The sequence below is a fragment of the Ambystoma mexicanum genome, chromosome 1q, assembly GCF_040938575.1.
Source record: "Ambystoma mexicanum isolate Mex_15411 chromosome 1q, UKY_AmexF1_1, whole genome shotgun sequence".
Classification (NCBI taxonomy): domain Eukaryota; kingdom Metazoa; phylum Chordata; class Amphibia; order Caudata; family Ambystomatidae; genus Ambystoma; species Ambystoma mexicanum.
This window is the reverse complement of record NC_090922.1, coordinates 103,128,208-103,141,130: the sequence shown is the minus strand read 5'-3', so window position 1 is coordinate 103,141,130 and position 12,923 is coordinate 103,128,208. Positions and strand designations below refer to the sequence as shown.

Below are 12,923 nucleotides of genomic sequence, written 5' to 3'. Positions count from 1 at the left end.
ACACAAAAAGTGACCCTTGCACCCGTGATCCCTGGACTGCCCTAACCTGAACCAAGGGCAGTTGTGCGAGTCTGAGATTCTTCCAGATGACACTGAATGTCTTCCAGAATTCGTTGAGTCAGAGGGTACTTGAACATACCCGTTTCTGTGTCCCATAGGGTAACATTGGGTGTATAGTCTTGTCCCTAAACTCCTTGTAGTCTTGCTTTTGGTCCTCGAACCTGGTCAAGGATCCTGTCCAAAAACTTTCATTTTGAACAGGATAGAGTGGGGGTACTTTCCTTGTTTGAAGTAACTACTAACCTAACTTTAAAGACATTTTCAATCACCACCACAGCCCACTTCATCCGTTCTGAAATACCTTCCCTGGAGAAACAATTGTGGAACTTGGGACTTTTGGGCACAATATGCCAGACATCTTAGGGCTGGACTTCATAAGACAGGGAACCGGGTTGTGATTATTCTCTCTAATCTAGCTGTTTTTCTTGCATATAATTACTTAGCTCATGACTACAGTAGCGCTTGATTGTGTGATCTCTAAAGGTGAATATATATATGCTTGTGAAATATGGTTTTTGAGTACATTATGTACCCATGATTTGTTATGCTTAGTGTGTTTAGAAAGGCCTAGGAAATAATTGTATTCTCAAATACTTACTGACTAACTTGAATTATTGGTGGTGTTCTGTGGGGACTCATTGTAGCCCTAAACCACCCTCCCACTTTTCCTGAGACTTCACCTTGACTGCTCTTCCACTCTACCTTGATTGGGGTTTGGCTAATCTCTCTCAGTGTCTTCCCAGTTTACTATAAATCGGCTGCCCTCCTAAAATCCTCCCCACAGGGGCTGATTTTTTAAATCCATCGTAACAGTACCCTTTCACGGGCAGAGGCTCAACACATTAGATTGAGAAGCAAGGTCACAAAGATTTATTAAGAGTAACTCAAAATACCAGGTGATAAGTTGAACTGAGGTCACAGAATGGGTCTTCACAAAACTAGTTAAAAGAAAGCAGGATTATTTTAGGACTATGGTCCTCAGTCAGTCCATCCTCTACTCAGCTTCAGTAACTCTGCCCTCTAGGCAACTACTGGCAGTCTCTCAGGTTTTAAGTGTCCTGCACTTCTATCATGGCAATCCGGCTGGCTCTTTCTTGACTTTGGTGATTCTCATCAGGATGTTGTCTCGTCTCCCTTAGAATGATGCAAAGATCTGGCACCACCCCTGTTGGGCACCAGGCTTTGAACAAATGATGAATCCTGGAATGTGTGTCCTTCTCCTTTTCTTGGGGCCTGGCCTGGCTCGGCTGCTTGTTCCAGGCTTCAGCTGATGGCCAAGCCCTTTCATCCAAGGGATGGTGTGTTGTGTGATTAAGTCTTTGGGGCTTGCCCTTCCCATACCTCCCTCCTACCTTACACTACTTCCTTACTTAATCTGATCCCCCTGCCCCCCCTCCCCCACTCCTCTTGCTGGTCTCTCTATACCTACTCGTCACCCTGCTGTTTGTCCACCTTACCACTATTTCCCTTCCTGTGGGGGTCCCTGACAGCTCTGCACTTGGCCCATCCCTGTTCACGCTCCACACCATGTCAGCCCTACTAAGTTAATGGCCCTATGGTTCCTGCCATCCACGGATCTGATGTGCGAGTTATAATGGATGATAGCGCATTACAAATTACCTCTGAAGTCAAATTTAAAAAAAAATTAGTAGATCTCCAGTCCAACCTGGTTATTTGTGATGTTTTCATTTACCGAATGCTTAGCATCTTCTCATGGATCACTACTGTTCCCTGAACTTTTGACACCCAGGTAGGTTCACCAATTTGTTTACTGGCGAGAATACAGTCTTCAATGGCTCGCACTGCAGAGATTGGGCTGCGACAAACCTACTCACTTACTCAAGCGAGTGCTCACTGACCTAGCCTAGACTCCAGGGATTAATCACGGACTCACCTGGAAGCTTTATCAATTGGATGCACACGTGCACAACTCACAGTAGAAGGACTAGCTTCAGACGCTCGGATGGATCTCGGACTTACCAGGTTGCAGCTGCTTAACAGGATTAGCTTCTGGACCGTTGGGTGCCCGGATGTATTTTGGAAACAGATGAGCCACTCGACTGCAATGATAAAACAATTAGTGAGAACTTCATGCCAATGCACAATTCAGCGGGCAGAGAGAGGCTACAGAGATTACTCACTGGCACAGTCGGCAACACAATTCTGCTTTATTTGTGGATTCCTGTAGTGCTAGGCATGCAAACCTCTCCCACTAGAGATCTAAACACACCATCAACCTATGGCTCTACTAAGGTGAGTAGAGCATGCAGAAAGTACACAAACCTGGTCTTTTTCAAGCAGTGTTCATGCGTCAAAATGAGCAACAATCTTATGCAAATGGGAGGGGTTGAGGGGGGGGGGCTGCTGACAACTAAGGCATATCAGTGGTCAGTCTGTGCAGGAAACGCCTTGGTGTTTTGGAAAAGCAACTCTCATACTCGTCAATTATCAAGCTCATAAAACAGCCACAGACTGCAGGAAACAGCCAACCCACTGAATTAAGGACAATCCCTCCCTTCAACCATGAACAGTCACTCCATAAAAAAACTCACCTGACTATTACTTAATTCTTTTATAAATCTGGCAACCCTCCAGCATGCCCCCGGACAATTTGCGTTGCATACTCAGTGAACGGGTAAGAAACCCCCGCCTTCTTCTGGACCCTCTTTAAGAGCCTCCTCCTGCTGGTAGCCAAACATTCCTCTGCTCCATGTTGCCTTTTGTTTACCAATATGCACCTCTCATAGATTTCCCACCCAACACTTTTAATTTGCACAAAAAGAACAATCCTATTTGCGGTCTCGGTAGAGGCCAAAGGATGCAGGTATACAGGGTCAGAACTTCCCTCTCACCCACCGGACGCTCACTTATGTGCCCTACAGGAAAGCTTGAGACGCTGGCACTGTTTTGGGGGAAGTCCAGTGTCTCACTCAATCGAACATCTTACACAGAAGCCAGATTCTCACCCAAGCTCCCAGAAGTGAGACAGTGCATTGAGGGTGTAATACAATGTAAACACATTCACTTTCTATTTGACCTAGAAGCATCTGTTAAGGAGTAGTAAGGCGGCGGGGTTGGGGATAACATGGGGTCCCCGCACTACACCTGTGACTACCATTGCTCAGTGTGCCTCCTCTCTTCAGGCCACTGAGCTCTACTTTTTGCTTGTTCTCTCCCAGGTACATAGGCCACGTTTCGTGACACAAGAACTATGTACCTGGACAGATTAGCGATGAGAGATGCAGCGTAAATGTGACGAGGAAGCGAAAGGCATGTTTGGCATCGCCATCTAAATGTATGAACATGATGTAGCGGAGTGCGTTTCTGCTCATTAGCCACCTATGTTTGGTAATGGCTTCATTCCCACTAATTAAACAAAAATACACTTCAGCCTACCCGTGCAGCATGTTCAAATCATGTCTCACTCATCCAATGGTGGAGCCAGGCTGGGCCGGGGGAGTTTTGGGGGGTGCGACCCCTGTGGCTCCACCCTTGGACCCATTGTGCCCCCCCCCAGCCTCCCACTGGTGACCTATTATCCTCCCCCACCCAGCACCAAAAGCTGCCTCTGTTACTGGTCGGAAGCATTGATCTTCAGAAACACTCACCAGAGATGTACTAGAAAAATCATAAAAAGGGTGGCCCAACCACAGCCTTTTATAGTATGTAGATCCTCAACATAGGAGCGCGGAACCACACGATCATAGATCATCTAAATACTATGTGGAAATAGTTTCCAATGTGATACATTTTAGAAATAGCAAACTGAGGTATTCAATATGAAAAATCAAAGCGAAACAAAGATGTCATTGCTAGCTCAGAATATCCACTAAAATCAGAGAGGAATATAACATTTTTCACCCCCTCGTAGGGGATTTTTATGCGCTAGATCTGCTGTGTAGTACCGTTGCCTTGTTGGTATTGCTTGTACACAGTTTTTCCAAACCAGAAATGTGCTTTTGCCACTGCCAGGTTTTGTCGGCTTGCGTCTCATTAAAATGTTTGTGGGCAGACCAGGTAGTTAGTGTGCCTAGACGAGAACCTTAAATTGGGCAGAAGGTTAATCCAATCAAGTGAGATATTGGGCCTCATTACGACTCAGGCGGTAAGGGGTTTATGCCGGCGTAAACAGCGCCAACCCTTACCGCCTGATTCCGAGGTCCCTTAGCGCCATGGAGGTTTTAACACCAAAATCCATGGCGCTAAGGGACCTTGATGTTAATTACGCCACCGTAATTTACGGTGGCGTAATTAACGCCTTCCCCACTCCCATTATGCCCTATGGGGCAAAAATGGGAATGGGGAAGGGTAAATGGGGATTGGGAACTTACCGCCCCGCCAAGGTCGGAATGGGGCGGTAAGTCCGCCAACCACCATGGCGTAAACATGGTTTACGCCATGGTGGTAAAGGTACGACCCAGGCGGTAACTTACCGCCTGGGTCGTAATGAGGCCCATTGTGTTAGTGGAATGCTGCGTGCCTAGGTGTATTGGAGGTTAAGCCCCAAACTCACACTTTTGCAGAATACACTACTCAAAGTGCATGTCCTGTATTAAACATTCAAAGTTCATCAACTAGATTTGATAGATGTTAACACAGAATTACTTGTGTCTGTTACATAGGAGACCTTGCAATCACAAACAAATTTGAACCTGGACGTTTTTAGACATAAGATCTTGCCCTCAAAGAAATATTCAAGCCTTAGCCGACACATGTGTCGACCCCCTGTGTGCCTTCCTCATGGCTATACAATGGCAAGCCTGTTATTCCACAGATGGTGAACAGAAAATCCTAATCCAATCACTTTCTTAACTATAGGAGTAACAGGAAATAAAAATAAAAAACAATCAACAAAAAAAGAAAGAGAGAAAAGGAAACATTGGTGGTAAATATATCAGAACACTTTGTTTGTTCAAAAGTAATGCAAACAGAAATGCTTAAAGTCTTCTAAAAATCAAAACCGTGCAATTGCTCCTCTTTAATATACCCAAATTGCGAGTGGCTTCCTTTCAAGTTCCCAAACAGTGCAATGCTCGCAACACCAAAAACACCCATTATTTTGAATGCATGATGTCAAGTGCCCATAAGTAGTGAAGTGGCCAAGCCCATGCGCGGAAAGTGTGTCAACACAAATGAAGTGTAGTACCGACGTGGCAGTTTGCATAGCAAACCGTGCCTATACACAACCTATGTTTGAAAAACGATCAGCAAAGGCTCGCGTGCTCACATTAGGCTTTGGAATGAAACCAGTATGACTGCTTGTTTGCATCACCAATTATAGGCCTGGTAAAGGAGTATCTATTACGAGATAAGATAATAGTTATTTAGCAAGATTAATATGTGAAGTAAGGCTATTTAATAACGATCTCCATACCCCTTGGACACAGCACTCACCAGTTTTTGTGAGTGCAGTAAGATACAGCTAAAATAAACTTAAGCTATCGCCCAGACATGTTTCGTTCCAATGAAACTGAAAAATGATTGATGTTTTATTAGAAAATTGCCCCCCCAAGTATCTGCGATACAAACAGTCGATCTGTATTAGTTCGTACCCAGTGGTGGACTGGCCTATAGGGAACTCCTGGAGATTTCCCAGTAGGCCTCTGCACTCTGGGCCTCTTTTGTCTGGTAACCTATTTTATTTACACATTTTCTCATAGGAAAAGCGTTGGGCTTGCTGAAAATGTATATTATGGGGCCACTTTGAACATTATTTCCAGGGCCTCGTTTGGTTCCCAGTCCACCTCTGTTCGTACCCAACCCATCTGATAGAATAAAGTGGGTCTGCCCCGTTTTAAATGAGTATAACTAAGCTCTGCTTACCTCATATTTAAGTGTATAGATGCTTTGGTTAGAAGCATCTGGCTGTAATTTGGGTTCCATGTGGTTCCACAGCGGGCGCCATATTGTTATCCTATTTAAATGTAGGTCATGACATGGCACGTCCCATACGTATGGCATTTCTAGGTTTATAAACATAGTGGGCCTCATTCCGAGTAGGGCGCTAAGGGTTAACGGTCACCGGTAACGAGACCGGTGACGTTAAACCCTTACTGCCCTACGAGTTCCCTTTGCGGGTCCTTCCTTAACGCCTGCTTCTAGCAGGTGTTAAGGACTGGACCCGCAAAGGGACTCCGGGGTCAATAACGGTACCGTAATTTACGGTACCATTATTGCCGCCTTCCCCCTTCCCATTGAGCCCTATGGGGGCTCAAATGGGAATGGGGAATGGCCCTGGGGAATAGGGAATTACCGGTCCCTCCGACCTCGAATGGACCGGTAATTACTCCATTCACCAGGCCGGAGTTTGGACGAGTTCGGAGGCAGCCATGCCGCAAATAGCGGCGTGGTTACATCCGAACTCGGAATGAGGCCCAGTGTATCATTGATGTATTCAAACACGATCTCGGCCTGATAAGGACAATGAATTAAACGGAAGTGTTACAGTGTGTTACAGGTCTCTGCACCTTTAAGGGAGAGACCCGAGCACTGGTGCGAAGTGAGAGGGAGGAAAGGGAGGAGCCGAAGAGGAAAACGGCAGTTCCTATGTAGCCGTTAAATAAAGTGTATGTGTTCCCCGTTCCTCTGGTGTTGTGTCCTTTATGTGCGACAACTAGCAAGAGGACTTCTCCCCGCACACAAGACTCCACGCCATCCGCTCGGAGCAGTGATCCCACTGCGTCTGTCCTCCAAGAGGTGATCCTGCCTCCAATGCTACATTCCCAGGGTGCCTCCGTCCTGCAGTGCCTGGTGACCCTGCCAAAGGCCCACTCCAGTGGCAATCCGCCACTCCTCTGCATGGCATTCCACTAGCGGTCTGCTCCCGATGACCTACCAACAGCTAACGCACGCGGCAGCAGAGGCTGCTGCCCTCGAAAAAGGAAAAAAAAAAGAGGAAATAAAGAAGACGGAAAGTACATGCACAGCAGTCCCGCCATTAATACACAGCAGCAATTGCTTCTACATGCGCGCCAGCCAATAAAGCGCACCCCCCACACCAAGGCCTTCCAGCCCACCGGCACAAATTACGGCGAAGTCATGGACAGGGGCCAACCTCGCAGCAGGCGCTGCGCACAAGACCCACATTTATGGTGCTTGACTAGAACACAGATAAAGTATCACTGGAGGAGACACGTTGCATTACCAAGCTAATGGCCCACAAGGTGCACACGTGAACAGGCCCTGATTGCAGCTCAGACAACCGCTGACAACCCTGCCATCATGAGCAGCCCAGAGACACTACCACCCACTCCTGCCCCACGTCCAAGGCGGTGCTGCTGCAAAAGCCACTCCTGTTCACTCTGACACCCCAGTCTGACAAAGGCCCGAGGTGGATTGAGAGGGTGGACGATTTCAACCACATTGTGAAGGCAGCATGGGAAGAGAAATCTCCAAATGTAAGCGACATGTTCATGAACCTGGTGGGCAGCGAAATAAAGACTATTGTCAAGACCATTGCCACAGAAGACAAGACAAACTTCCCTGCGTTGATCACCGCCCTCAACAGGAAACTCATTCTATTTGTTTATTATTTATATCACGCACCAAACCCGGAGGTAACTGGGCGTTTGAGAGACTTATGAGTTACATACATGTGGGGCAATAAACAGTGACAGATACATAAAGCAAGAATGGCGATCCTGGTTACAGTTGGGTCAGGCAAGCACTGGCAATTGTACAAAGTTATGACAAGGGAGACCTGCGACAGTCAGAAATTGTGGGGTGTCATAAAAGAGATACAGCATAGGAACAAATACAGAAGTTGGTAAGGTGGAAGTGCTGTGAAATATCCGCCGGGTGTGGCGGGTTCCAGAATGAGTGTAACGGCTTATTATTGAGCCAGTTTTTGATTTTGGCTTTGAATGTGAGGAAGGAAGGTTCCAGTCTGAGTTGAGTGGGGATGGAATTCCAGCGTTTAGCAGCTTGGCCAGGAAAACTAGCTCCTCCAGCTGTCTTTAGGTTGTACCTTAGTACCACCAACTTGAGTGAATGAGTTGATCTGGTGGTACGTGATGCTTGATGTTTGCATATTTTGTTGGACAGGTATTTTGGGGCTGTAATCGAGAGGCATTTGAGGGTGATAGCCAAGGTGCGTAATGTGATTCTGTCATGGATAGGCAACCAATTGAAGTTGTGTTTGGGCGTGGAGATTCGGCTAGATCTGGGTAAGCTATGTGCTGCTCTCAATAAGTTATTCTGGAGTACCTGTAGTCTGTTTAGGTTGATTTCGGATGAGCCTAGGAATAGTGTGTTACAGTAGTCTAATTTGGACAAAGCAAGAGCCCTTGCTAGAGTGAGACAACTGTTTGTTGTTGAGTATGATTTGCAGCTGTAGATTAGTTATTGAAACTAACAGAGACTATGAAAGATGCATACTCAATGCACACAAAAAAACAAGGAGACCATCGACAATTGTATAATTCGCCTCCGGCTAAAGAGTGCCCATTGCCAGTTCCACCTATTTTCCACTGACAAGGCGATTAGACTACGCGTAACAGAAGGATGCGTGTCGCCTGCCCTCAGGAAACAACTACTGAAAAAAAACTTCTCCATTGATGAGGCTAGTGAGATGGCTAGAATCTTCGAGAGGGTGGATGCATTAGTGGCTTCCATCAAGGGAAACACAAACACAAAACATGAAAAGGGAGAGACCATCACTGCCATCCAACCTACACCTCAACAACCCACAGATCGGGGGACCACACCCAACAGAATGGCCAACCACATGTGTTTCAGGACGTAGAGACAATGCAACCATTGTGGCATGAATTTCCCGCACTCTGGGACCTGCCCAGCACTGTCACAAAAATGTTCCAACTGTGGTAGAGAAGGTCCTGTTCAGTCGATCTGCAGAGAAGGAAGACCATTCCCCACCCCACAAATGAACACTCAACCGCAAGGCAGGACATATGGCTCCCCGCCCCAGCCTCCAGCCCATCAGATTCGACCAAACATACCCTACTTCCAAGGGCAGCAACAGTACAAGACATGGAACAGAGCTATGACCAGTACGATCAGTACTCCCGGTTGGGAGATGAATACGATGAACCCCCAAACACGTACCAAACCTACAGAGAGCATCAACACAACTTCTAGTACCAATGTAGCAATGACTACGACCAACACCACCTGGATGAATACGTCAACTACATCCAAGATGACCATGAAGCAAGAGAGGCACCCAGAATAGCAGTCAATCTGGGGAACAAACAATTCTGTTTTCTCATTGACTCAGGTGCGAAGGTAAACATCATGGGGGAGGGGGGCAGGTATTCCTGAAGATGCCAGAGAGACCCAAACTCTTGAAAGCCAACTCAAAGATCTTCCAAATGGGAGCAGCACTGCCCTTACACTCGATCAGACAATTCAGGAGAGGCCTGATGCACAACAGCTTGACACTAGACACCACCATCCACGTCATTCGGAGTCCGACGAAATGCCGCTGCCTCCTCAGCTATCACACAGCATGCTGCCTTGGCCTCATTGACATCTGCTTCCAGGAGAGTGAGGTGATCCAATCAACCACGTTTGCAGGAAACAATGGAGAGCTAGTGTGCATGATCAATACTACCCCAAAAGAACTCAACCACATCAGTAAAGAGACAATCTTATCCAGATTCCCCGACTTGTGTAGAGGTCTAGGAAAACTCAAGGGGGCACCAGTCAGACAACACATCGGTGAAAAAGTCAGACCTGTCCCTCAACAACTCCAGAAGGGTATGTTTCAACCTCCAGGATGCCGTCTCAAAGGAACTCGATCAACTACACTGCGACAGAATCATCGAACCAGTCACGGGTTCCACCCCATGGGTATCCCCATTAGCCATCGTACCCAAAGAAGGAGGACGCCTGCGACTATGCGTCAACATGAGAATGGCAAATACTGCCATACAACGGGGGTGACACCCGTCCATGCAACAAGGACATGATTGTACTATTAAATAAATTAACTACATTCTCAAAACTTGATCTCATACAAGGATACCATCAGCTGGAACTCCACCCGTAATCAAGAAGCATCACTGAATCTGCAACTTATCCAAAACAGGACTGCGAGACTTGTCCTTGGCCTCAAACCCAGGGATCGTATCTCTCCAGGACTGAAATCCCTGCACTGGCTCCCAGTGGCTGCAAGGATTAAGTTCAAAACCCTCTGCATTATCCACAAGGCCTTCTGGGGCCTGGGACCTCATTACCTTCAACTCTCTCTTCCTAAATATCTTCCTTCCCGGGCTCTTCGCTCATCTGCCTCCTCAGGGTTAGCCGCTTCTCCAAGCAACGAGTTGGTGGTTGATCTCTCTCCACGGCTGGGGCCTCCCTCTGGAACAGCCTTCCTGCCTCCCTGAAACTCAAGGAGAACCATCTCCGGTTCCGGAAACACCTCAAAACCTTCCTCTTTGCTTCCGCCTTTTCTGCCTCTCTCCCCTGCTGAAATTCCCTGCCGATTCTGCACCGGTTACCTGGCTACCCTTTCTGATCCTGGGGCCAGGTCCCGCCTTTTGCTCACCTGCCCTGGCAACCCCCTGCACTTGGGGACTGGTTCTGAAATCCCTTCAGTCCCCTTACCTGCGCTTATGTCTGCTCTTACCTTGCACTTGCCACCATCAGGCTGTTTTTTTTTATTCATATTTATTCTTCCTACATGTACTGCACTTTCCCCTCTCCCTTCCCCTTGCACTCTTCCCTTTTCTCCCTACCCTCGCACTTGCGCGATCCGAATGACACCTGGCCTAGTAGAATCGTTGTTTGGCTTCCACTGTTCTCCCCTCCCTTGCCTCGTCGCGCCTTGAAACACTTGTGTATAGGCGCGTTATAAAAGCCATATCATATCATATATCATACCTCATTCACCACGCATGAAGGTCTCTTCTGCTATCGGTCACTACATTTCGGCATCTCCTCCGCCGCAGACATTTTTCAAGAGGCCAAACAGCAAGTCATTCGCCCGATCAAAGGTGCACTAAACTATAGTGACGACATCCTCGTGCTCGGCATGTTTCAGGAGGAACACAACACAGCATTGCTAGAGACATGGGAGGCGCTACACAAAGCAGGCCTGACACTCAATCTGGAAAAGTGCAGGTTTAGTGAGTAAAAACAAACTTTTTTTGGCCACATCTTCTCGGATGACGGCATGACACCAGACCTAGACAAGGTCAGCAACATCACCAACCTACAGGAGCCGGCCCAAGTTGCAGATGTGCGATCATTTCTCGGCATGGCTGGGTACTGTGCCCGGCACATTCCGCATCCCTCACTGAACCTTTTGAGAAGACTGCTGCAGAAGGACTTCCCATTTGAGTGGTCAAAAAATGCCAGACAGCATTTGATGACGTCAAAACGGCCCTAGCCGAGGCACGCCGACTCACATACTTCGACCCCACATGGCACACAGATAACAGTAGATGCCAGCCTGGTAGGACTGGGCGCCATCTTGGTACACAGAAGAGGGGCCGGCATACACCCCATACACATTTGTCGCTTACGCAAGCAGAGCCTTGTCAGCCACGGAGCCAGCATACTCACAGGCCGATATGGAAAGCTTGGCAGCAGTCTGGGCTTGCAAACATTTTCACAATTTCGTAATAGGAAAAGAATTCATGCTAGTCACCGGCCACAAAGCGCTACTCTCACTTTTTGGGAATCCTCCCACAAGTATGCCGCCCAGGATAGAACGATGGGGCATCAGGCTGCAGGAATATGACTGCACCATCGTCCACCGGCCAGGTGGCGACCAAAATCTGGCAGACTATGTCTCATGGTATCTATCCGGGGCACCGGCGCTGTGCAAAGGAGACACCAAATACATTGACTACGTGGCTGCCAGCTCCATACCACCCGCACTATCCTTGGAGACCATTGCAACTGCATTGCAGCTGACCCATCCATGGCATTAGCCATTAGCCTCACGTGCAACAACAAATGGAAATACAATTGTTGCACAGTCCAGAGCCACCCGGGCTGAGCAAGGAAGAGCTAGAGAGGCTAGCGAGGGTGCATAACGAATTAGCGGTCAAGGACCACTCCATTCTACTAAGAGGCTGCCGACTGGTCATACCTATGACACTCAGGGCCTAAGTCATCAAAACGGCACATGAAGGCCATAGGCGAGCTGGCAATACGAAGAAACACCTTAGGTGCCACGTATGATTCCCATTCATGGACTTGTTAGTAGACAGTTGGGTCAGAAACTGTCTGCCCTGTCAATGCACCACACAGGCGGAGGCCACCATCCTGTTACAACTGATATAGATACACATGTCACCCTGAATCGTATAAATATATTACATATTTTTACTGCAAATCCTGGTCTTGGTGCAATTACCTCTTGTGACATTGAGAGAATCAATTTTTTAAAAATCATTTTAGAACCGATCGAATGGATGTGGACTATAGATCAAAGTAAACCTTGGACGTTGTTATGAATGAACTATGTCTTATTCGTGCTCTTGGTTTTCACCCAGTACCTCAGGTGGACAAGAGTTTTTGCCAGGTGGGAGCAAATGCAGTGTCCCTCCATTCTCTACCTAATGAGATTTGTTTCTGTTGATCATACTAGTGGTTTGAACTGTTTGATTCAAATTTCCAGAAACACCTCTAATCTTAGGAGTCAAGTGAATGACTGGTCCTGGATTGCCGAGACCCTCATGGGTTGTACCAATGGGGTCTCTGCAATCCTCTTGACAGTTGTCCTCTCCCAATTAATTATTTGTCCTGGAATACTCTTGGTCATATCCATCTACTAACTAATCCCTTAGTAGGTCAATTCTTGAGGTCCTTTTCTATCATTTCCTTGCAAGAAACCGGGTTAACTCAGTCGCTAGTTTTTCATGGTTTCGTTTCTTAATTTCAAGCAGCCAAAA

The 12,923-nt window shown here is 47.3% G+C and overlaps 1 protein-coding gene across 5 annotated transcripts in view; it reads right to left on the bottom strand.

Annotated features, from left to right (window-relative positions):
- PIEZO1 (piezo type mechanosensitive ion channel component 1 (Er blood group)) overlaps positions 1–12,923 on the bottom strand; it is a 960,480-nt gene that overhangs the window by 4,689 nt on the left and 942,868 nt on the right. For all 5 annotated transcript variants that reach the window (XM_069635852.1, XM_069635881.1, XM_069635891.1 and 2 more), the window contains one exon: positions 2,041–2,120. In XM_069635852.1, coding sequence (XP_069491953.1) covers positions 2,041–2,120 — 80 coding nt within the window. The remainder of the gene's footprint in view (positions 1–2,040; positions 2,121–12,923) is intronic.